General features: G+C 41.0%; 2 protein-coding genes across 2 annotated transcripts in view; both read right to left on the reverse strand.

Moving 5' to 3' along the window:
• Nucleotides 1–2,031, reverse strand: part of MCCC2 (methylcrotonyl-CoA carboxylase subunit 2) — a 93,475-nt gene extending 91,444 nt beyond the window's left edge. Inside the window, exon 1 of the mRNA XM_037903140.2 lies at nt 1,586–2,031. Within this exon, the coding sequence (XP_037759068.2) occupies nt 1,586–2,005 (420 nt within the window). The 5' untranslated portion in view covers nt 2,006–2,031. The remainder of the gene's footprint in view (nt 1–1,585) is intronic.
• Nucleotides 2,032–13,389: 11,358 nt separating this feature from the next.
• BDP1 (B double prime 1, subunit of RNA polymerase III transcription initiation factor IIIB) overlaps nt 13,390–25,421 on the reverse strand; it is a 72,761-nt gene continuing 60,729 nt past the window's right edge. Inside the window, exons 38-43 of the mRNA XM_043546840.1 lie at nt 24,914–25,112; nt 22,898–23,114; nt 21,945–21,987; nt 19,976–20,258; nt 17,854–18,100; nt 13,390–16,239 (exon numbers count right to left, since the gene is read on the reverse strand). Coding sequence (XP_043402775.1) covers nt 16,117–16,239; nt 17,854–18,100; nt 19,976–20,258; nt 21,945–21,987; nt 22,898–23,114; nt 24,914–25,112 — 1,112 coding nt within the window. The 3' untranslated portion in view covers nt 13,390–16,116. The remainder of the gene's footprint in view (nt 16,240–17,853; nt 18,101–19,975; nt 20,259–21,944; nt 21,988–22,897; nt 23,115–24,913; nt 25,113–25,421) is intronic.

Raw genomic sequence — 25,421 nt, forward strand, 5'->3', positions numbered from 1 at the left:
GTTTGCAGTGTTATCCCATGTAATACCTTGTTTCAGACTGTAAGTGCCTTATAGCAGGGACCTTGGCTTTTCTGTGTTTGTAAAACACCACATACACTTACAGTGCTCTATAAGTAATTACTTCTACAAAAATGTAAACACTGTTTGCCACCTTACTGCATGAATGACGTACCAAATGTATTCAAGTAAATGTGCTTGTCCAGTATAGCTGGACGTACCTGGCCTGTCTTGACATCCCATAGGAAACTGCTGCCAAAATACATGAACATTTGAAAAAATAGTGAAAAGTTTGTTTAAAAAAAAAATACTGAGTCAGGTCTCATTTTTAGTTTGAATTCTGCGGGCACACGCAGATGGCTAATGCCAATTTAGTTGACTAAAGTAAAAAGTAACTATTGAACACTTACAATATTTTTGACTCGTTTGGTTTATCATATATACACTTACTAAAGTGTCACTGTCAGCTGTTTTGTCCCCAAATTTACATTTTGCAAAACAAAACGTAAGATTAATGGAAATCTTTCTATAACATATTTTTGTTTGGTTGGCTGGTTCAGTTTTTTGTTTTGTTGTTTGGGGATTTCTTTTATTCCAATGGAAAGATTTCAAAATAAATGCATATTCCCCTGCAGGGTTTGCAACCCACATACTACAGCACTATGAATCAAAAAGTGCAAGTAATTGATTTTCAGTGTTCAAGCTGGGGGAAAATGCATGTACACAAATAGTTTAATTGGTAAAAAGTAAATTGAATCCTAACATGTACAGTTTTAAGTAATCCAAGTTTACTAGTACACAGTTTTGTTTGCAGTGTGATGAAGTTAACAATGCCCTTTTAAAATGATGCACAGATTAGCCAATTTGCATCAACCCAAACTTCCGACCTTTCCAAAATAAGGATATTTTTACGTATTTCCTCCTTGTTTACTGCAGATACTGACTGACTTAGTAAAAACACTGCTCACTCCCTCAATTCACATTTAATTTCCAAGCGAAGCACTGCTTCCAGCTTTGAATACATCAGTCAACGCCTTCTAAGGCACACTAGCTCTCCCCCTCTGTTTTATTAGCGAAGCTATCTATCAGAGGTATTAATGTAGGATCTCCTGAACAAAGCCCATTTACTCAAGCTATACCGAGGGATCGGAATCTGGCCATTTGTCCGAAGAGATCCCTTTGCAGAAGAGTGGGAGCTATGGAAAAAAGGACGTTTCATGTGCGACCTTAGATTGGAAGCTGCTTGGAGCTGTGGCCATCTGCTCCTGAAAGCCTGAGGCGCTCCTGGCACCTAGCGGGCGCTACCCCCACCCCCCATTATATACAGAATAACCGGAGGTGTAGGTTTGCGGGGAGAGGGCAGGGAGACGCTCCTCCCTCCACGTTTCCCCTTGCTCAGGGTCTCCCTGAGGCGGCATAGGGCGAGGGCTGACACCATGTGTGCGGCCTCGCAGGGGGAGCGCTAGCCCGGGGCACAGCCGAGTAGCAGGGGCCAGACAGTCTTCGCAGTTTTCAATGGGAGCAGGCGCGGGGCCCAGACAAGCCCCAGAGCCCGGCCTGGTGGCGCGGCTGCCCCGGCCCGGCCTACCTGGTAGAGCGGGGAGCCGGCGTCAGGCTGTGAGCCCACCGCGGCCACCCTGTCCCCGTGGTACGCGCGGGCCAGAGTCGCGGCCGGGCGGCAGAGCCGCAGCCCCAGCCGCCACTTCAGGCCCGACAGCATCGCGGCGCGGAAGCTCCGGGCAAGGGGGCGGAAGCGGCAGCTTCCCCGGCCTGCAGCCGGCTGCCCCGCCACTCCCCCCCGCAGCAGCCAATGGAAAGCGCGGGGCCGAGCTGCGGCCTGAGGAGGCTGCTGCTGCTGCTGAGGTCTGAGCCGCCTGCGGCATCGCTCGGGGCAGGGCGGTCGCCCAGGGCCCGGCCGCGCCCCGCAGGAGCTTGGGAGACAGGAGCCCGGGGGCCGCCGGCCTCTCACACGCCTGTCGGGCCCCGTCTGCCCCAGCACTGCGCCCATTGAGCTACAGCCCCGCAGCCCCCCGTGGCAGGGACTTCCCTACCCCCCCCCATGGGGGTATTTACCCCTCCCCCGAGAATTTCCCCAGCACCCCTACCCCCAGTTTTGTGAACTAGTTACACGCAGCGTTGCCAGTTCCGTGATTGTTTGGAAAAGTGAAATGAAATTGAAACATTAATACACACTTTAAAAGCATATACAGTGTATGATAAAATACCTGTATCTGAAAAAGTATAATAGATCTGAAAAGTATGAACATAGACTAGCTTCCTTATACAGCTGTCGTTTTTATGACCATGTCAGTGCATTCATTTCAGTGATGTGGGCCAACCTAATAATTTCAAATTATGATTTGTAAGCAAAGTCTAAATGAGCTCTCCCTGACAGCTGGTGATGAGCTGGGGGCTGGAGGGAAAGGCTTCAGGACCAGATTGTATTTACATTCACACCTAATCTACATAAGTATCCAGTAAACAGAGCTACGTTGCCCAACTGATAGATTTTGGCTGGGGTTGGGTTACAAATCACTTGAATGCGGGGGGTGAGGGGGGTAAAGAAATGTTGTTCTTAGTGTATGAGTAAAGGGTGGTAGAACTGTACTTAGCCTCTGCTGATTGAGGGCATGGGAGGAGGAGAACAGGTGTTTTGCTTAATAATCTGCCTGAGGCACAAGTACTATTTGACCTGCTCCACTCCCCTGTTTAAAGACAGAGCTGATTAGGCTCCATGGATAGTCTTTGGTTCTGTTAAGTGACCACTACAGCTGAAATCACTGATAATCAGGTCTAAGTGCTTAGACTGGCTGTGAGACAGTGTTTCTGTGGAAGAGACAGCCCAGGCTGCACCAGCAGCAAGGTTTCCCTACTGAGAGCTCAGCAGAAATCACTGAGAGCTGGGTGGAATCTCAAGAGACCAACTCGCAGATGTCACAGTGGCAGCAGGTGGTGATGGCACAGGGCCATTGGCAACAGAGCAATGGAGTGAACTATGGCACAATGAACAACAGTGGCCAAAGTGAACAGTGAGCAGCTGGAGGAAGGCGCAAGGTGCCTTCTTGCCCCCCACCTGGGAGGTGAACTCATGTGAAAGCACCTCTGAACTCAGAGTCTCCACTGACCAAGGACACCACCAGTGAGTGTTAATGAGGCTGTTAAGAATGCTGGAGACACAACACAGTTCATGCGAACAAACATGGCTGTGGCATCGTACTTTCTATTTAAGCAAGAGATACCACACACTACAAACTGGAGGCCCATGTTAGTGCATTGTCACTTGTTCATCCTGAAGTTGAACACTGGTTCCGAACAAGACCAGCAAATGCTCACTGTCTTTCTGCAAGAAACTCAACTGACTGGCTAGACGCACGTGGTGCAACAGTGAAAGACTCAACAGTTGAAAAAGTGAAAAACCCTCTCACCACATTCAAAAAATGTGCATACATGGCTGATGAATGTACCAGTGCAAATGTTCATCAAGTATTAAGTCATTGTGTACGTTATCTTGATGTCAGTGATAAGCCAGTAGATGCATTTCTAGATGTTTAAGTTATAGAAGACAGATTGGCTGCATCTGTGACAACCCACATCTTAGAGTTAAATGCTTGTCATCAACTGGACCCCAAATAGATGGCTGCTTGTGCATTTGATGGAGCTGCAAATGTCTCTGGAAGACATGGTGGAGCACAAGCTTTGCTCAGAGAAAAGTGTAACCCTTGTCTCTCCTATACGCACTGCAGAGGTCATCTACTCCAACTAGCGCTAGTACGAGCTGCAGACTCTTCAAAAGACATTTTAAAAAGCTATAAATTTAATGTCTTCATTATATTCTTTTTTTCAGCAAGAGTCCAAAAAGACTGAATATCTTGGAAAATAGAGAGGATACACTGGGACTGAAGTTCAAATTAGTCCAACCTGGGAAAACCCTCTGGCTTTCTCATGAGCGATCCTTGGCTGTCTTAAAATTACTCCAGCCATTATTACTGGCTTTGGAAAGTATCTACCAAGATGGGATGGATCTAAGTAGTGAAGCTGGTAGATTACTTTTGCTACTATGTTCAGAGAAGACTATTGCCATTCTCTCTTGTAAGTCTACTGTTGAAACCATTTGGGTCATTAAAAATTGCCATCCAGGCATCTGCTACAACAGTAGTAGATCTTTGTCCAGCAGCAGAAGCTACATTTGGATCAATCAGAGAGCTATCCATTGAAAAAGTACTGGAAGAATCAAAGACTTCAGTCCAGAAGTTGACTAATGGAGGCATTTATATTGAATCCTTAATTGAAGAGGACAAGAAGTGTTTGTTAAGACAACTGAAAAAGTACACAGACTTGATTCTTAAAAATCTACAACAGCGACTTCTAGATTCTACTCAACCTCTACGTAGCTTTTACAGATCCCTGTCTTGTAAAACACCGACAGTTGAGTGGAGTGAGGTACTACCAGCAATGGAGCTGCCATGTGCTCAGGACAGAATAGAGAATTTGAACACAGAGTGGAATATCATACGATGAATTAAAGAAGATTTGACTTCAGCTTCTTTTTTATCATCACTAGTAGCTCAACCCAATCTTTATGCTATGTTTCCTGGGCTGAAAGAAGTAGGAATTCATCTCTTGCTGCTCCCAGTCACAACAGCCACAGTTGAGCATTCTTTTTCATCATTGAATAGAATTTTGTATTTTGAAAGAAGTCGCCTTCTGCCTGATCATGTGAATGAACTAATGAGCATATCAATTGAAGGAATGGAAGTACTGGACATACGAGAAGCCACCAAAGATGAATGCATTGCATTCAAGAACTTCATTAACAGAGTTGTGCAAAATTATAACAAGAAACCAAGAAGGATGTAGATGTAATGCTTCATAGAAGGCTTGAGTAGCCAACTTTAATTTGTGTGATGATTTTAAAATCTAATAAAATGGTCATGAAACATTTTTCAGTTTTTACTATGGTGCCATAGAGCCCACCTTCACCCTCACGCTCTTACCCCTCAGCGGCCCTGACACGCCCCCCCCCCATTTCAATTCCTGAAAACACTGTGTGTGCTAGAACCTCAAACTCAGCCTAAATCCAGGGCCTGCCAGTTACTAATGATCTATTTAAATCTGCCCATTTGTGGGGTTAGACGAGAGCCTGGCCTAAACTCCCCTCACCTACCACTGCAGGCAGCAGCAGATTGGAAGCCAGACTTAAAACATGAAGCTAAGACCACAAGGTTTTGAACAGACCCCTCTCATCGACCTCTCACCTTTGCTAGTTTAGGCATCTTCCACACCTAACTGATGGCTTTTGTGAATTGGGGTCTAAGACACTTTTCTCTCCCCATTCATTTATAGCAGGGGATCTCAAACTGGGGGTTGGGACCTCTCAGGGGTCAAAAGGTTATTACATGGGGGGGGGCGCCTCGTGAGCTCTCAGCCTCCACCCCAAACCCTGCTTTGAATCCAGCATTTATAATGGTGTAAAATATATTAAAAAATGCTTTTAACTTATAAGGGGGGGGGGTCGCACTCAGAAGCTTGCTGTGTGAAAGAGGTCACCAGTACAAAAGTTTGAGAACCACTGATTTATAGGGAGCTTTGGCACCAAACTCAAGTTTTGTAAATTGCTGTGATTTTCCTAGACACCCAGAAGTTAGGCACTGTGACACTCGGCATCGGAATGCCTATGTATCTGTGACCAGAGCCTTAAAATAATAAGGTAAAGGCAGATATCTCGTTAAGGGAAAGCCTTTAAAACTGAGCAGCAGGGACTAAAGATTATCCCAGAGACAAGGAAAGAAACATTGATTTGGGCTGTGAAAGCTTTAAATCGGGGTGGGGACCCTTTTTTCTATTAGGAGCCACTGACCCCCAGAAAAAAAAAAAATCAGTCACAGGCCACACACAGTGCCGCAGGGGGGCATGGAGGCTCGGCGGTTCCCCTAGGCTCTGGGGTGGGGCCAGAAATGAGGGGTTCACAGTGCAGGAGGGGGCTCGGGCCTGGGGCATGGGAGGAGGTGAGGGCTCTGGCTGGGGGTGTGGGCGCTGGTATGGTGCTGAGGGATTTGGGGTGCAGGAAGGGACTCCAGGCTGGGGGCAAGGGGTTTGGAATGTGGGAGCAGGATCAGGGCTGGGGCAGGGGGTTGGGGTGCAGGAGGGGGTTCAGACCTGGGGTAGGGGTTGGGGTGGGGGTGCAGGGTCTGAGAAGGAGTTATGGTGTGGGAGGGGGTTCTGACCTGGGGCAGGGGGTTCAGGCTCCAGCCAGGCAGCGCTTACCTCAGGCAGCTCCTGGTCAGTGGTGCAGCAGGGCTAAGGCAGGCTCCCTGCCTGCCGGGGCTCTGCGATGCCCCCAGAGCGGCTGCTATGTCCAGCCCGGAGGTAGAGAGGCCAGGGGGCTCTGCGTGGTGTGTGCTGCCTGTGCTCACAGGTGCCACCCCACAGCTCCCATTGCCCATGATGTGGGTGGGGGCACTGCTTGGAGCTTCCCTGATCACCCCTGCACCTAGGGGCCGCAGGAACATGCTGGTTGCTGCCAGGAGTTGTACGGAGCCGACTGGACTTCTGGCAACCTGGCGAGCTGGGGTGACCGGGAGCAAGGGATCAACTTCCCATAATGCAATGTTCTCCATCCCAAAATACCTTCTCTAGTCCCTAATTTTCATGCCTATTTTCAATTTCCCATGATCCCATGCTAGACTCTGCCAATTCTAACAGAAGCATGGAGCCTGCACAGTTCTGAATGATTGTCATGAGCTTTACAAGCATAGGACACATGATCCTCCAGTATTTGCAGAGCCAAAAGAAGTGGTGCAGGGAAACATGATCCTCCAGTATTTGCAGAGCCAAAAGAAGTGGTGCAGGGAAACATGATGATTTCTTGGCGGAGTGATTGCCATGGGACATAGCACAAACCAATTCATGGTTGTTGGTGTTGGTCACGGAGCAGCTGCAGGTAGTGAAGCACCGCTTCTGGACCTAAGAAATGAGCACTGATTGGTGGGATTGCATCATAATGTGGGTTTGGGATGACAAGTAGTGGCTACACAACTTTCAAATGCATCTATATTGCTGGATCTGTGTGCCTAGCTTGCCCAGCAATCCAGTGCATGGACACCAAACTGCACTGAAAGTTGAGAAGCAAGTAGTGATTGCACTATGAAAACTTGCAATGCTGGATTGCTAGTGAGCAATTGTGGAGTTGAAAAATCCCATAGTCATGCAAGTATGTAGGGCCATTACTTGTCTCCTGCTATGCAGGACTGTGATTCAGCAGTATGGAGGACATAGTGGATGGTTTCGCAGCTGTGGGCTTCCTGAACTGAAGTGGCACAATAGACAGAGTACACATCCCTCTTTTGGCCCCAGAGCATCTTGCCACAGAGTACATCAACATAAAGGTCTACTTTTACATGGTTAAGCAACCACTGGTGGATCATCATGGATGCTTCATTGACATCAACGTTGGCAAGTCAGAGAAGGTGCATGACATTCACATCTTTAAGAACGCAGGACTGTTCAGAAAACTACAAGAAGGGACCTTCTTTCCCAACCCGCGGAATACCATTGGTGATGTTGAAATGCCAGTAGCAATCCTAGGGGACCCAGCCTACTCCTTACATCCCTGGCTCATGAAGCCACTCAACAGCATCAAGGAAAGATTCAACTACAGGCTCAGCAGGTGCAGAATGATAGCTGAATGAGCTTTTGGTAGATTGAAAGGGTGTGGCGTCATTTGTTTGTCAGAATGGATCTCAGTGCAAAAAATATCCCAATGGTTATAGCTGCCTGCTGTGTCCTGCATAACATCTGTGAAGCAAAGGGGGAAAAGGTCCCACCTGGGTGGAGGGCACAGGTTGAGCAGCTGTCTGCTGAGTTTGAACAGCCAGACATAAGGGCTATCAGAAGAGCTCAGCGTAGAGCTATACAGCTCAAGGCGGCTTTGAAAAAGCATTTGAACAAGTAATGTGGTATGGGGCACTGGCCCTGCAATTGGGGGGCCTGTTAGGAATTGTGTGATGGTTGCTGCACATTTGTCACTGCCAGTGCAGCTAGTAATGTTGAGGTGTTTGCTGTACACTTATAACGACTACATTGTTTGCCACTGGGTTGGGAGTGTACAAGACCATTACTTTCACTGCCAGCAGGCATTGTACACTATATGTTGTAAACTGGTAAAGATGAATCACTTTCAAAATAAAAGTTTTATTGATTTACAAAAATAGCATTGAACACTCTGCAGAACATAATAGTAAATACTGTGATGCTGGCAAACCTGTGCCAGCTCATTCCGAAGCCCCACATAGATTCAGTTGGTGTGTTAGTATAGATCAAAGTGATTGTTAGATGTATAAGAAGTATTTGGTGTTTAAACTTAATATAAACTAATGGGATGTTACATGCATTGTTTTCACTTATTTGTATCCTGTTACAATGTGTAAATATCCACACTGTGTCTACAGTAACTGTAACTAAATAACCAATCATATGAGAAAGAAGCCTTCTGGAATGCAAATGAAGAATTCTAACAGAAAAGAGCTAATTTCAAAGCAAGTGGTCATTGTGTTTGATGATTGGAGGTCAAAGACTCAACAGCATTCCTCACTGAGTCAAAGGAAAAGCCCACATGGGTAGTGACACTGTCAGCTTGTTTTCTGTGAAAAGAAGCTATAAGTATGGATTCAAGAAAAGGTCCGGGATCTCTGGACTGTTTGGACTCTTACAAGGAAGTGTACCAGATGCAAAGCGGAGATACCCCCAGACAATCTGGGTACCCTGAAAAGACTTTAGGGAAACTGGGAGTTTATTACGTCACTGCCACATTTGAAATTACAAACTGTGACTCACCTGTACATATAATTTACCTGCTTTAACCACTCAATAACTCTCACTTCCTTTTCTTAGCTAACAAACTTTTAGTTAACTATATAATTGGCTACCAATGTTGTCTTTGGTGTAAGATCTAGAGTACCAGTTGATCTGGGGTAAGTGACTGGTCTCTTGGGACTGGGAGCAACCTAAATGTAATGTGATATGATTTCTGGTTTAAGTGACCTTTTATCACAAAGGCCAGTTTGTCTGGGTGAAAAGATAGACTGGAGAAGCTAACAGGACTGTCTGACTCCATGGTAAGACTGTTACAGTGATCCAGGAGTTCACATCTGGTGAAATCTAAATTATAGCACACACCATCAGTTTGAAGTGTCTGCCCCATTTTCTGACAGTCTGCCCTAAGTTAGACACTCTCAGTTGCGAGCCACTCCGCACACCATGACAAATACATTTTAACTTATATTTTTAGAACCTAAACAAACAAACAAACAAAGAAGGGAAAGGAAAATTGATGGCCATTGTATCTACGCATACCTCAACCATGGCTCTCACAGGTCAGTCTATATGACGCTGTGGTTGTCCATGCTTTCCCACTGTGTGAGTGGAAGGGGTAGGTGTGCTGGCCCTGCAGCCATGTGGAATGCTGAGGAAGGGGTAAAGAGATGCTATGCTGAAGTTCTCCACCAATTGCAATGACAGTTGAGCCCAAGATTGTTGAATCTAGAGGTCCACAAGAGTCTGCAGCACCTGCATTTGTTGATGGAAAAGCTCCTTTGTATCCTGGTGCATCGCCCTCTCCTTTTCCTGTTGGAGCTCCTGGGCCTCTCATCTCCACTCTTTCCTTTTCCAGGCTGTCTCCAATATTCACCCTCCAGACTTTCAAGATCTGATGCAGCAAAGAACATGTCATCCCACATCCTCCTTTTTCTCCTCCTTATGTGGGTGAGTTGTTCTGCTGGCATGGAAGGTGTACCCCTCCCGGCTGCAGCTACAGATAACACGGAGACATCATTGTCAACATAGTATGTACAGAAAGCAAAACTTAAGATTCATAAATCCCTCCTTGTCTTGATCCCCTAAAGTGTGAAACAAGATATGCTTATTGGCCCTTCCGCTTTGGAGTGCTTGATCAAGACACAGCTGACAGCCATGGTGACTGTGACCCATCAGTGGGGAGGGAAATAGAGAGGGAATTGCTGAGATGCATGAAACTGAGTATAGGGCACTGGGACTGAAGAATGGCAACATTTTCCAGTGATAGTGGTTGTTTAAGCTGATATCTCATGCTTGGGGTGACAAAGGCAGAGAAAGCACAGCTGCTGCTGACATCCTGAAGTTGCCCAGGCCCATATGTCACTAGCCTGTTTAAGGCAATGGTGTCACACTGTCTAGAGTAGCTCACAACCATGAGTGCCTACCACAGAGCAGATTGTCAAAAACAGGTCAGAAACCCCAAACTGGTGGTATGTTCTATAATTAGATTTCACCAGTAACAAAACCAGGTATGTTCTATAATTAGAACTCCTGGATCACTGTACTAGTCTTACCATGGAGTCACAGATGGTCCTCTTGGGGTCTTCAGTCTATCTTGCCACCCAGGAAGCTGGGCTTAGTGATAAATGGTCACTTATATTAAAAAAAAATCAAAGTATTCAGGTTACACCCAGTCCCAAGAGACCAGTCACTCCAGGTCGATTTGCATCCTAGTTCTCATACCAAAGACAACACTGGTAGCCAATTATGTAGTAAACTAACTGAAGCTTTATTAGCTAAGAAAAAGGAATGAGAGTTATTGAGAGGTTAAAGCAAATAAAAATATACGTACAGTGAATCATTCTATAATTTCAAAAGATAGCAGAGATGTAGTAATCTGCCAGCTTCCCAAAAGTCTTTTAGGGCTGTGCAGAGTAACCCTAGGAATCTTTGTCTTCTTGTTTGGTTATTCTGCACTTTTAGAATCCAAACAGTCAAGAAATGAAGAATTTTTCTGTGTGTGTCCATACTTATAGCTTCTCACAGAAATCAAACTGACTACAACAGTTGCCACACAGGTCCCTTCATCATGGGGGAAAAGGTGGGGAGGGAAGAATGCATTTAAAGTCTGATAATTGATCTTGCACAATGGCTCATTTGCGTTTAATGAACAGGATTTAACATCTTCTTGTTAGAGACCATCATTTGCATTACACAAGGCTTTTTCCCTGTTTGATAAGTTACATAGTCAGACTATGCAAATGCTTGCTATCACTTTATAACAGGGTATTGAGTGAGAACAGTACATGCAGCATCCTACAATAATTTTATAAAACACTAAACACATTCTTATGAACTTCAGATCTAATAAGCAAGACGGGTTCCTAGCTATGCATCTGTAAGCATTCAGTGAGGCCTGGGGCCTTGACATGAGCTGGCATTTGGTCTGTCAGGATCACAGGTGCCTGCTGAAGTTATTGCTGAATGGCTTGAGAAAGTGTCCTACTGCAAAGGAAGAATAAGTCTGTCATCTGTAGAAACCTGAGAGGACTGCAGATCATCAAGATCTCTCAGGAGGATTCAAAGGACATCCCTGGGTACATAAATTGTTTTGTACGCATCCTCCACCCCCCTCCCCCCGTAACTGTTGAGGGGAATGAAAAGCCGATAACTCTACCTCTCTGTTGGACCACTACCTTTTCTAGTACAAGTAGATTAATGAAAAAAAGTTGGTAGTGTCCTAATAAGTTCAGGGAATCATAACTGTAATGGGAAATAAATTTAAACACTTACCCAAGGTTCCTTCCCCTGCTCACCAGTGCTCAATTGCAGGGACTGGCTTTACTGCAGTGGAGGTCCTGGCTTGTGGCACAGCCTAGTCACCTGTCCCCCATACTCCTCCTTGCTGTTTGTAGCAGAGGCCTGTGACTTGGGCTTCTCAGAAGTTTCCACAGTGGCGTACAGGCTGGTAGTCGGGTCTCTGCCAAGTATGGCATGCAGCTCTTTGCAAAAGCAACAGGTCTGCGGCTTGGCACCAAATCAATGTGGCCTCCCTGGCCTTCTGTAATGCCTGATTCCTTGGCTTTCATGCAGCACTGCTGCTCGTCCCTGTCAAAACCCTTTTCTTGCATGCCTGAGCAATCTTCTGACATTTCTATGGCTGGTTCAGAGCTGTGCTTGCACAGCCTCTTCTCCCCATAGGCCAGGAGATCCAGTATCTCCCCTCTAGTTCAGGCAGGAACACAACTGGAGTCGTGGGTAGCTAGGCCATTGCACACAAAGGAGAGCTGCTGGGTATGCTCGCTCAACTGAACAATCAAGAAAAGGCAATTCAAAAATTTACAGGGGGATCCAATACTGGTCCAGTATTGGAAAAGAGCTTTCTTCAACTGGCAATTGGGTCCTGATTTTCCAAAAAGAGGCTGTTTCCTACTTGTAGTAACAAGCTGAATTTGTTTCACATTGCAATAAAGTAAATGTATAATGCAGACAGTATTTTTCTGTTTTTTCCTTTATTATTGAAGATGTGTTTAAATAAGGTTCTTTTCAGTTTCATCGTGAAGAGAAAGAATCCCTTGATGTTGTTTATTCCTACAGAAATGATGGTTATAAAAATGCAGCATTATAAATTTGTTGCAGCAGTAAAGAAGATAATGAGCTTCAGGGGACAGTCCCTTAAGTATAAATACTGTAGCTCTGGTAATTCAATATGGTTTTTGTATATTAGTCATAAATATATAAATGAATTACTGTGGAAGTCTTATATATGTGTGTGTGCGCATGTGTGCAAGACTTTCACAGACAGAAGTCCTTTTAAAAGAAGACTGAAAGTATCTACCTCTCCCTATACTGATTATCATATGCCCAAATGCAACATTGTTACAGAACTACTGGAGTACAGTCCAGTGCTTAAAAAAAGATTTTTGCATGATTAATTTTTCAGATGGAATTAAACAAAATCAGATTACAATTTATAGCATGGACTTCCCCCTCTTCCTCCCCTCCCCCCACCGCCAAAAATAAACACTTTAGAAGGGCCTGGGGACATGATCTGGCCCTAATGTTTTTTGAATTTTAATGAACTTTAGTCAAACACATGCAGATAAGTATAGAGTCCAGGGTTTTAAAAACCTTTCAATCTTTCTCCCTTCCCCCACCAAAAAAACAAAACCAAACCGTTTTCTAAAGCAGAGAAGGTTTAAAATCAGGTTTTAATTTTTTGATCTTCTCTCAGTCTAGAATATTTACATAAAGAAAACATTGGAACATTTTTCATACTAGAAATATCAGGCTCTAAATTAAGCTGTGAATGGAAAAACTAAAGTTTTCAAAATAAAAAAAATTAATGTAGTTAAAAGAATGTTGCAAAATTGCTATAAAACATGCCAATCAAGGAATAAAATCTACTCACCCACCATTACAATCAAGTAAGTAAAATGTTGCAAGGGTGAACAGACGGCAAAACATAGCATTAGTGCTAATATGGGAACCTTAGCCATTCAACTCTCATTACCTTTAAAAGTTTCTTCTTTTGGATCATTATAAACTTGTTTATTGCTAAAAGCTTTGTTAAGACAGCTAAAGTAAGATCAAATACACAAGTGATATAAAAGTATTTATTTACATAATTTACATAAAGAACAGACTGCTTTCTTTGAACCCGAAAGCTTACGCATGAACAATATTACATATGTTTGTCAAAGAACTCTTCAAGGAAAGCAGTCCTTTGCCACATCTTAATAGAAATGATAAACCATTGATCAGTGGAACTTAACACAGGATGCTGTTCTGTTTCCTTCCATCACTATGACTTATACAACTTTCATATCCAACACGGAAAACACACGTTATCTTATTCCTCTAAAGAAATGAGATTCACTTCAAAAGATATTGATAACAAAGTGCACATGGTTTGCTGTGAAAAAACAACAAGAACAAGGTCTGTTGTCCCTTCCATCTAATAGGGATAAATAAGGCACCACAAATTTTGTCGTCTCTTTATAATTTATGAAATACAAATTATTTTTGCCTTGTTGTTTGAATTGCATCTGAAATACTATGAATGAATCTTTACTACTTTAGTAGGTACTTAGAGGACATTATTTTATAGCGTCCTCCTCCACAAATCAACTTTGAGAACATATTAGCGGGGATGATCTAACTGGTTTACCTGATTCTAAAATACAACATGCCTCATGTAACAATAACTAACAAAATATTTGCATACAAAAACCAGACCCTACAAGATGTACAGTAGCCTTAGCTACATGTATACAATGTTAATCTATTACTGCAGTGTTACAGTAGTAGAAAACACACAAAAATGGGTATTTCAACTTAAAATGAAATAGTCAAACCATGAGACACTGGCCTGAAAATGGACATGTGATTGGATCCATTTGTACAGTCATTTTTTAAATGCAAGTTGTCATTTACTTGAAAAACAAGGGAAAACCATTCTATTGTAGGATAGTTTTCCCCTTCCACTGTAGCATGAAAATTGTAACCACTTCTCACATTTAGCTGCTATAAAGTAAGTGATCTGGTCTTCTAGTTTAATGATTCCTAATAGCTGGTCTATTTTTGATTATTGTTCCAGTCTTGAAGGCTCCTTTAAAAACTAAAAGTCAAAAAATAACTTCTGAAAGGATAAAAATTCAAGTCTCAGCAAGTGATTCAAGAGAAATCTGATAATCATTATAATTAGAAAATAAATTATGGATTTGCTAGTAAATCATCATCCAACCCTACAGAGTAGATATTTCTTTGCAGAGGGTGGCAAAATAATCTTAAAAAATAGTTTGAATACCAAATTTAGCAAAATATTTTAAATTACTTTCTCATTAAGAATCATTTTCATTTTGGCAAGACCCATTCACAAAATACAAATTAAAGGTAGAAGCACAACCTATAAGGTAAACAAACATATACTATGCATTTCTGACTGACCTGTGGCAAGTGAAGCAAGAGTAAAAAAATAATTCTGGTTTGAAGGGGGTCTTCAGAACTGTTAAGGAACATAATTAGGGATATAGTCATCTTGAGGTATGTGACATTATGTAAATCCCATGTTCTGAAAGTCTATTCTGTATCCTTGATCTCCAGCGGCGAACATTTAATCAAGGAGAAAAATGCAGACTTTATCGAAGTCTAATTTAAAATATCTACCTACTCATTTTAAGAAGTCAAAAATTTACGAATGAAAATATATTTATCTTTTAGAAGAATGCCTGATTTTAAGATTGAGACCATGTGACTCTCTTAACTTGTCAAGGCAATTTTTCCTTATTACATAAGTGGAAAATTAGTCTTCCTGTGACAAACCTAATACCACCCTAAAACTAAGTTACACTGTGCTAGTGAACAAAACGTAGACAGGAAACATGAGGAAAACCATTCTAACTTAACGGTTTCAAAGTAGCAAATCCTCAAAGCATCCTCACTCAGTAGTTCTGGGTTCGATTCTGCTCGCAGTTACTCTTGATTTATACTAGGGAAATTCAACTGAAGTCAATGGAGTTACATGAGTATATAAAAGACAGTGCAAGAGCAGAATCCAGCCTATTGTATTAAATATTTACTTTAGGAAGAAATAAGCATTTACAATGGGAGATAGGTTAATCTTTTCCTCACCCCCAAATCAGACAGATGAAAAAGGATTAACATGGGATAGCATCTTTTAATAAATTAAAATTAAATAAATATAGTCTTTCATGTTTATCTCTGTACATTTAAAAGGGATTAAAAATTTTTTCTCCATCAGGGCTTTTAAGCTTATGTACCTGTGAATCTGTCATTATAAAAATATGTAATTTGGAGAAGACTATAAAATAGCCGTCAATAGAAAACATTTTAATGTATTTACTACACTAAGCTTTTAGAATTGCTTCTCTATCAACGGAGATAAATATGAAGGTTAATTCTCCTTCCTGGAGTGGAACTTCACAAAAAGAAGTATAGCAAATAACTTTTATAACCAGCCCGACAAGCTTCAGCATTATGATTTAAAGGGATATTGTCATGTGGATAGTCATTCATTCATTGCACTTCTAGAAGGTAGTCATGCACCCAGCATCTGCATCTAGAAAAGTTACAGTGTAAGCCAACAGCTGCTGTTTCGTCTCATCATGCCAATCTAGTTCTTAAAAATTTGAAAAATGCTCAGATCGCCCAGTACGAGAAAAACTGATTTTGTCTTCCAACAGTGCTTGTTATTCTCCATTAGCGAGGCTAGTAATAAATTAGGACTAAGGAAGAACAAAGGAGAATTCACAGCAACTCATTTATACACAGTTCTGCTGTTACACGGCAGTCTTGGATCCCAGAGGTTTATTCTGAATCATTCACCTCCATAAAGATATCATTGAAAAAATATTCCGAGATTCTGGTTGGCTCCTCTTCTTTCTCCTGTTTAGTACTGGAAGCTTGCTTCTCAGAAGACTCAGAAGAAATCTACCAAAAAATAAAAGACTGCATTTACAGGTTTGACATCTACTGAGATTTGTTGTTTCTCATGCATCTATGCCTCATCTTGTGTACAAACTAGAGTCTCGTGGTAAGTTTCAGCACTCACTTAAAATGTAAAAGCAACAGGCCTCCCTCTATCAACATAATAAAGATTTCCCCAAGCAAAATTGTTTCAGAGAATAATTTGGGATATACCAAGTTAACTGTAGTACAACCATCCTTCAAATCTTCCATTCATTTACTTGGTCAGGTAGATTAATTTTAACTGATCAAGCTATTACCTGTAACAATTATTCTTTAAAGATACAAAACTTAATGGAATCCTACTGTTGAGTGGGTGCCCTGAGCACAGAACTACAAAATCACACAGGACGGGTTCACTTGATATTTCTGCTAAGGTAATAATGGAAATTTGATCTCAAGCAAGTAAACTTGATCTCAAGTAGGTAAACTTGTACAGAGGAGACTATGTGGCTGCTTTGGAAATTTCATAGACATACACAAGTCAGAGGCAGACATGTAGCAGACACACCTCTCACAAAACGTGAGATGACATAACCCCCAAAACAGAGTCGTCAAGCTGCTGTAGCAAGACGTAATCAGATATGGTTCTCTTGGAAACAAGCACAACATCGTGTCAAGTAATGAAAGCTGAGTGGACTTCGAGGGATTTAGCATTTCCAAATAAAAACCTAAGGACCTTTTCACACGTAGTTTTGTCAGGAAGGACATTCAAGTTAATGGGAAATGTTGGCAGGACAAGTGATTACGGCAAACCTCTAAAACCACCTTTGGGAACAATTTATTAGGGATTTAATGGGGGTTTCAAACAATTATCCTTATTTTGTGTTTTAGATATTCAAAATGTTTGTAAAGCACTTAAATCTTTGTTATTTTGGTGCAAGTCTGTGTGCAGACACTTATTTTAGGATACATGTCCTGTTTCAGTTTTGCTTAATGTGGAAAATGTAATGTGACCTCAAGAGATCAGAACAGAGAATCTGGGGAGATTTAATATTAACGAACACAGTCTCCTCCTTAGGGAGAGGAAATAAACAGTACAAATGAGATGGGATGTAATCAAGCAGCTGCATTTTTAACTGTTCAGTTATGGCTCCCCCCTACACTTTGCAGCAAGTATAACACTACACAGCTGGCTCCTTTCGGTACAGTGGCAAATGGTGAATTTTCAGAGACATATGTGGTCAGCTCCCTGGGTCTGCTCTCCACCTGATGTGCTCAGAGCAGTGACCTCAGGTTCCTGATTTAAGACAGAAGTGAAGGCAGAAACCGGGAGGAATAAAATATCATATAAAATGAAACATTAATTCCAAATTTTAAGATGCCTTTGCTGTTGTTATTGGAGCATTGTTCTAAGAGACCCTCCAACATTTAAAAAAAATTGACATAACTGTGGTTTGTTTTTCCTATTATTCAACATAGTCCTTTTGTTCAGCTTCATGGCATACAGATAAGCAAAGAGTCCACAAATCTATAAAAGAATGTCACAGTGATCACTCTGCACACACACAAATGGTTGTCTCCTAGTAGTGCTTTACATTTCATACAGACATGATGTTCAGAGGTAACTGTATGTACCTGAACTGCAGCAGTGCCTATATTCTCACATTCAGCAGATGTCAACAGGCTTGTAGAGGGAAGGGAACAGGACTCTTGAGTGTCTGTATTGTTCTCAGCGGATGGAGTAGGTCTTTTCAGACTTTGCTTTGAGGCAGCTATGAGAGGTTTTTGGAGTCTCTGTCCATTCCCTTTAGTATCCTCTCCAGGTTCAGAGTTACTTGATTTACAAATTAAAGATAAAAATCCCAGAGGTCTTCGGCCAGCCCTGTTCAAAACAACAAAAATTAACAATAAAGTTTCAAGGTTTATATAAGATTGTCATCTTGCTTAATGAAAATGGAGTAGAAATATTGTTTGTATTTAATGAGAGTTTGACTTACAATCTAGTAGCAAACACTTCTAAATTATATGAAGATGATTAAAACATTCTAAAATAAATAATTTGGAATAGGTTAAATCAACCCCAGAATTTGTTGTGTTTGGTGGTTTTTCATGTTTTGTTTTTTATTCTCTGAATTGGAAAAATAACATTTTTGGCCAGATTATTTAAGCAGTACAGAGCTGAGAAAGCTCCTTGTAGAGCTGTAAAAGCCTTTAACAGCCTCCATGCCACCACAGTGTGGGAGCTGGAGCCCACCATTCACTACTCAAGAGTGGCCAACATAAGCTCCAGATCTTTAGGCAGAAGATACTCCTAGCAACAGGAACAGCTGCAGAGGAGACCTGCCAGCTTCTAGCCCACAAAAGAGGAGGGAATCCCTTCATGTGTCATTTCCACAGGCCTCCTCTAATGTACCACATGAGGGAGGAATCCCACTCTCCCAAGGGCAACCTAGAAAGCGTCCCAGAATACAGAAGGAAGACACTCCTTGTAGCAGGAACACCACCAGATCTTCACTCTACCAACATCAGCACAGCCAATCACAGTGAACGGTTACTTAATGTTAATTCAGGAACAAAAAAGCTTGGGCAAAAGCCCAGAGTCACTTTTTAGATTGTAATCTCGAAGGCAGGGACTGTCTTTTTCTATGCATGGGCAGCACCTACATATTGTGGTTGACACTGGAATACAAATAAGCAACAACTAAACCCCACACACCACAATGATATGAGAGGAGGGGCGAAATCATCAGGGGCCAATAGGCTATGGTAAATGCTACTAGGACAGGGAAAAGTAGAGGGTTACAAAAAACCTCTGACTGTAGGAAAAGTAAAATGATGAGTAAATAAGTGATGCTTAGAGGAATAGAACTAAAATATAAGGGAAAGGTAAATTAAAAAATATTAAAAAGGAACATACAAAGGAATAAAAGAGTAATGTTGCATCTTCTGTTTGTTGTCTAGACTGTAAACTCTGTAGGGCAGTGACATGTCTTAATACAGCTCTAAAGAATGAGCACACTGAGTGTATTAACTGCTACTACTTAACTGAAAAGTTCAAAGACACAGATATGTTTATACAGTATACTACAGCACAGGACGGGGCAATTAAAAGAAATGGTTTATTAAAGCTACCAATCTGGTTTTCCCAAGTCCAGATGCTAGTGAACAGAGTCTACATCACAAAAGGCGGCTGTGTAAATAGGAAAGCCAAATACTTAATAGGCATGAGCTATCTGTTCACTGAGGCACATTGCCAGAAAAGCATGGGACAACATGGATCGCTGTAGCTCACAAAAGCTTATGCTCAAATAAATTTGTTAGCCTCTAAGGTTTCAGAGTAGCAGCCGTGTTAGTCTGTAGTCGCAAAAAGAAAAGGAGTACTTGTGGCACCTTAGAGACTAACCAATTTATTTGAGCATAAGCTTTCGTGAGCTACAGCTCACTTCATCTGATGCATAAAAGTGGAAAATGCAGTGAGGATGTTTTTATGCAGTCTCTAAGGTGCTACAAGTACTCCTTTTCTGTTAACTACGCCGTTACCATTCTATGGTTAGAGTATTTCAAATTCCAAAGCTGATCCTTTCTAGTTTTTTGCTGAAGAAAAGGAAGGACAATGTTCTAGTGTATGGGTTTTTAACCTGGGATTACGTCTATCGTGCTCTTACCACAATGCTAAGTAGAAGGATCACCGTGAAAAGTCCTGATGAGAAGGGGGTATTCAGTATGAAAAGGCTGAGAACCAGTGTTCTAGAAATACCTTAGCATCGGGCTCTTTGAAAGGGCAGCTGTGCTTCCAACATGTCCCGAATGTCCAGATTCACAAATATCCATAGAACTTTCTTGCTCATTTGGTGCTGCTTTTCCCTCATGGTCCATTCCAGACACCAGCTCATCTGAACACTTGCATGCCGATTCCTCAACTGGTATAGTTCCTAAATTCTGAAAGGATTCAGATTGCCCACTTTCTGCAGTTTTAGATACAAATATAGAGGTAGGTAGTTTTTTCTTCTTTGAAGTTTTCAATTTTTCAGAAATTCTCCCTTTAAGGGAAAAAATTAATATTAAGCATAAATGGGAAATGTACATTTCTTATTGACTGAACTTATACTCTTAATATTTTTATAATATTAGTATTCTACATCATGGTCCAAACCACTGTGGTGGTGGTGGTGGTGGTGGTCATATTAAAAGACAGTGTTTTGGGGCATTACAATTGACACTAGTGTTGTTTTTGTTTGTTTTTTAAATAAACGCGAGCAAGCTAAGTTTCTCAAAAGATAATACTATTAATTTTTTTTAAATAGGCTGTATTTTTGGACCTGAAAACCTTACCAGATCACACAGACATTAGAATTGGAAAAGATCAATTAGGTCATGCAACCCACCTTCTGCTAAGGCAGAATGCTCTCTATTATACTTTCTAGGGCTTGGCCCCATCCTGAATTTTTCCAAATATGGGCTTCCATAATTTATTTTTGGGAGACTATTGCACAACTTAAAAGTAATACTCTGAAATCCCCTATACAAGTGCAAAGTGCCAAACAGATCTCACTGTCAGGAAATTTCTGATATTCAATCTACTATTTTTTCCCCTCAATTTCATTCCACTTCTTTTACAATTACATCCCTTCTTTTTACATTAGCTCAAATATTATGCCTCCGATGTTTCCATCCTTCAAATATTTGTAGGCTAATCCTTCTTTCAGTTAAGCCTTTTAACTCAGAAACTACACATATCTGGTTTCTTTAGTCTTTCCTCACACGTCAGACCCTCCAGTCCCCTGTTTTTTTTTGGTTGATCTTCTTGGAAATGAAATCTCCTTCCAACATGTTCACATATTTTTAGTAACAAGGTGACCAAAAATAAAACCACTGTTGTAAATTGTAGAGAGGGAGACTATCATTCCTGACATAATGCCTGTCGTGCATGCAAGCTGTAGACCTGATTCAAAGCCCACAGAAGTCATTGTAAGTCTTTCCATTGACTTTAAGGAGCTTCAGATCAAGCCCTGTATTATCCAGATTCTTTATTCAATTACAGAGATATTAAAAATAAAGCATCTCCACTATATTATGAGGTCCCACAAACATTTCACATTCGCTCTGCTGGGACTTCATAGCAGCTAAGACAAGACCTCTGCTGATCTGGTTAGAATTGTAAATGCACAAAAAGGTAGTTTGGCATAATACAAATCATCGGTTAACTGCTCCATTCCAAACAGGCGGAAACATATCAGCTAATTAACAAAAAAAATTCGTTTCGGCTCTGTGTTTGAGATCTTTCCTGTGACCTTTATGCACAAGTTCTAAAAAGTACCTTGAACAGGGAGTCACTTCTATATATCTGAGGTATCTTTTGCTTGTTAATTTTTTGGGGTTGCTTTTTTTTCTTTTTTAAACCCACCAACCATAAAACAAATAAATAAAAAATCTTACTTTTAGAAATGCACAAATAAGAGGCCGCTCTTAAAATTCATGAAAATCATCTTATTTAAGGCTCCAAATATAGTAATGTTTTTGAAGCCAGTGGAATTTTAACATGAATATACAAAATTTTGCCAGACACCTAATCCCAATGCAGGTAATTGGCAATTAAAGTGAATAGAAGACAATTTTCCCCTTATGAATACATTGCCGCTGGTAGGATTAGTTAGCAAAACGGCAATTAATGTTAACTACCATTTACAAGTGACTCCACATACATTAAATCTCAAAAATTCACCTACCAGCCATTTTCCTTGGAGCATGTGTTGATTTAACTGAAGACTCCTATATTAAACAACATTTAAAAGTCAATTTCTCTTTTTCAAAGAAGCACAATAAAAGTTAGTACAGAAATAAGATTATACATTTACAGATCTTAAATCAGCTGGGGACAAACAATAGGAAGGAAAAGGTCTTCAACTCTCAGGAATGTGATGGGACCTCATGTCACTTGTGACCCCCTAGTGCTGATTGAAAAGCAGGCTTTCAGGGTACTACCAGATAGCCATGACATGGGCCTCAAGTTCAGAGAGCATAAAAGCAAGGAAGCTGGGGGAATTCTCAAGGTTCCCACTGGAGTCCTTGAAATCATAGTGTAGAGTTCCCCACACCTCAAAACATATTGTACTCAATAGCAAAAATACATGTAAGTCACTCCAAATAAATTGGTCACCCCACAGTATGGGAAATTTGTCCAGTTTCCCTTTGTAGTTAGTGCCCCAGTAAAGAGGGAGGGGGATATTTCTAGCCACATAGCTTTTTCCTGTAATGAATTTCCTCTAAGAATCATGATGCACCCTTCCCTGAAACAAGACAGCCACGTGACCAACATATGCCTGAAGCTTCCCCTGCTGCAACTGCACCATCAAAAAAAATGAAAGTGGGTGAACGCACAGAAACAATTAGGAAGAATACAAAGCATATCAAGTAAAAAGTACAATGGAAAACGGGGCTCATAAGTAAACCCAACAAAGTGAACACAGAAACTAGAGCCTAAAGAATATTTAGCATTCCTACTGTTTGAAACAAAAAGCAACTTACAGCTTCCATTTTGCTGCTTAAAAGCTTCCTGGAAAAATTTCAAATTAGGTAACTAACCTAGTTAATACAGTATTATTTTGAAGTCAGTTAGACACTTCAAATGCATACCTCTCATAGTATGCATAAAAAGGTATTTCCTGAATTAGTATCTGACCTTGTAAGTATTTGCAAGATTATCATCTGCTGAGGTAGATGGAGTTCGCTTGGCAGGAGGAGTGTCACTTTCTTCAAGATCAATAGCACACCTTTTGCAAGAGGTCTGATCCATATTAGTAAATGACTCTATTGATGCTCTCTGCAGTCCTTCTGTTCCTGTACAGGTGTCTAAAGAGGTAGCAGCTCTATCAACTGGAGCCGTCAGTGATCCAATGCTGTAATTATAAATACATGTCAAAGTTACTATCTTAAAAAAAATTAAAAATCAAATTTGCAGTGTATACAGCAAAGTTATAAGATGATTAAGACACAAATATCTTTGCTTATATTCTTATCTACAACATGTACCGCTTCAAACACTTTTAGGTTTTTATCATTTAGATAAGCCTTGCAAGGTTTTGTTTTTTTAAAAATCATGAGGAACTAGGAATTCTCATGACACCTTCTGTCAATCTTTTTAAAGGTCTTGTTCTTTTCTTTTAAGATTTTGTTTCATTTTCTGCTTGAACTGTACATTTCATTTATATTTTCCTTAATATGCAAGTTAAGTGTTCCATGTACGAACACAACTATGAGTTAGTAGGTGACTTGTATCTGTGATATCACATACTAGAAGATGTTTTTGCTCCAGTGAATTGTAAAAAAAGAACAACTATGTTTTTAATAAAACATGTATTTTGAGATCTGCATTTTGCTGTACTATCCCTGACCACCAAGGGCGTTCTTCCTGTCAATTATAGCTATGTCTTCTATCTACTATAATCATGTGAGCCATTGTCAAATATAATTAAACTCCATTTCCATGAGAACATAAATCAATCCATTCATTACTATTAACTGCATTTTACTGTAATGGTTACAGTATTCTAGATGCTCAGGGTATTTATACTTGCAGTCTCGTCTCTATTAGATTTCCACGACACACCCTTGGGGGAGGATGATAGTCCTGTGGAACAACCAGGACAAAATTGGCCTGCCACAGAAGGTGATTAAGGGAGCAGGGTGAACCTACAAGGATACAGGTGGACTTGAGAGACATATTCCATTACTGGCCGTCAGTATCATTGCCTATCATCATCAGGCGCCCAACAGGCAGTAATTCTCTGATGCAGGAGCTCCAGAGCTGTATGGCTGAGGCTCCTTCTTGAAGGGGAGGATCTTCAACAGAGAAAGGAGCAGGCTTAACAGCTGAGCTTACAGAGCCAATTCAGTGCCTAAGAGCTCTGTTTCACACATGCTATGACATGGGAATAGAACTATACATTAAGAAAGCATGTCAAAGTTTTAAAAGCATATTACTATGTTATTCTTTGGAAGATTTCCCTTCCTCTTACAGTATATTGTTGTAACTTACTATGTGTACATTTTGTTGCAATATTTCATGGAAATGTGAGACCTATTTCAACAACTGTGATGTGAAAATATGCACTGTCATACTCATAAACCCTTTGTTGTTTTCCTGTACTGCTGTAAGCTTAGTTTGACATCAGTTAAATAATTTTGTCTGTCTTTATTCAAGGAAAGTATTACTAATCAACAGAATGAAAAAATTAAAACAAAGAATTCTTATGTTCTGTCATTTTCACCGAAGTGTTCCAAAAAAGATGAGACCTTAAAAATCTGGAAAAAGTGATTTAGCTATGGAATCCAAAATACTTTAGAAAATATAAAGGTGCTCAGATTTATAATTTCCATTACTTTTGACCAGAAATATTGAAGTCAATATAGAACTAGGCTTTGCAAGTGTCCCACTAACTATGGTGCTGCTGGCACATGACCAAAATATTTAACAAATCAAAACTTAGCAGATTTACATAACTGATTTATTGCTCAGAGAATCACGATCGCCTTTCATTTGTTTTAGTGAGGCTGATAAATGATCCATTGTAGTGGTTTCTCCTGCATTTCTTCTTTTAGTGAGTTCCAATGTATTTAACTTTAGAGGCTCCAATAAGTTAGCCTGAGAGGCTCAGAAATAAATGCAAATTTATCTTGTAGTATATTGATCATTTACCTCTGCTCTCCCATCACATTAGCTAAGCCTGTATTCACTGGAGTGAGAAGTATGGGGGCTGGCAGCAATGGTTCCAAAGCTTGTTCTAGTGACATAGATGGGTCATGATACTCTCTCGAGTCAGCTGGAATTTCCACCAATGTTAAAATAAATGTCTGTTCCGCCACCTCCTCTGGATATTCGTTACCATTTCCATTCACTACCAAAAGGTGTTGGACACAAGAGAGAGAGAGAGAGAGAGAGAGATAATTAAACCCTACTATTTAAAGTGTACTATTTAAACTCTAGCAGTTGTGTGTTGTATCCTGCCCTTCTCCACAACTTGGTTCCAAAGCTTGTTCTAGTGACATAGATGGGTCATGATACTCTCTCGAGTCAGCTGGAATTTCCACCAATGTTAAAATAAATGTCTGTTCCGCCACCTCCTCTGGATATTCGTTACCATTTCCATTCACTACCAAAAGGTGTTGGACACAAGAGAGAGAGAGAGAGAGAGAGAGAGAGAGAT

Source organism: Chelonia mydas, chromosome 5, assembly GCF_015237465.2.
Source record: "Chelonia mydas isolate rCheMyd1 chromosome 5, rCheMyd1.pri.v2, whole genome shotgun sequence".
Lineage (NCBI taxonomy): Eukaryota > Metazoa > Chordata > Testudines > Cheloniidae > Chelonia > Chelonia mydas.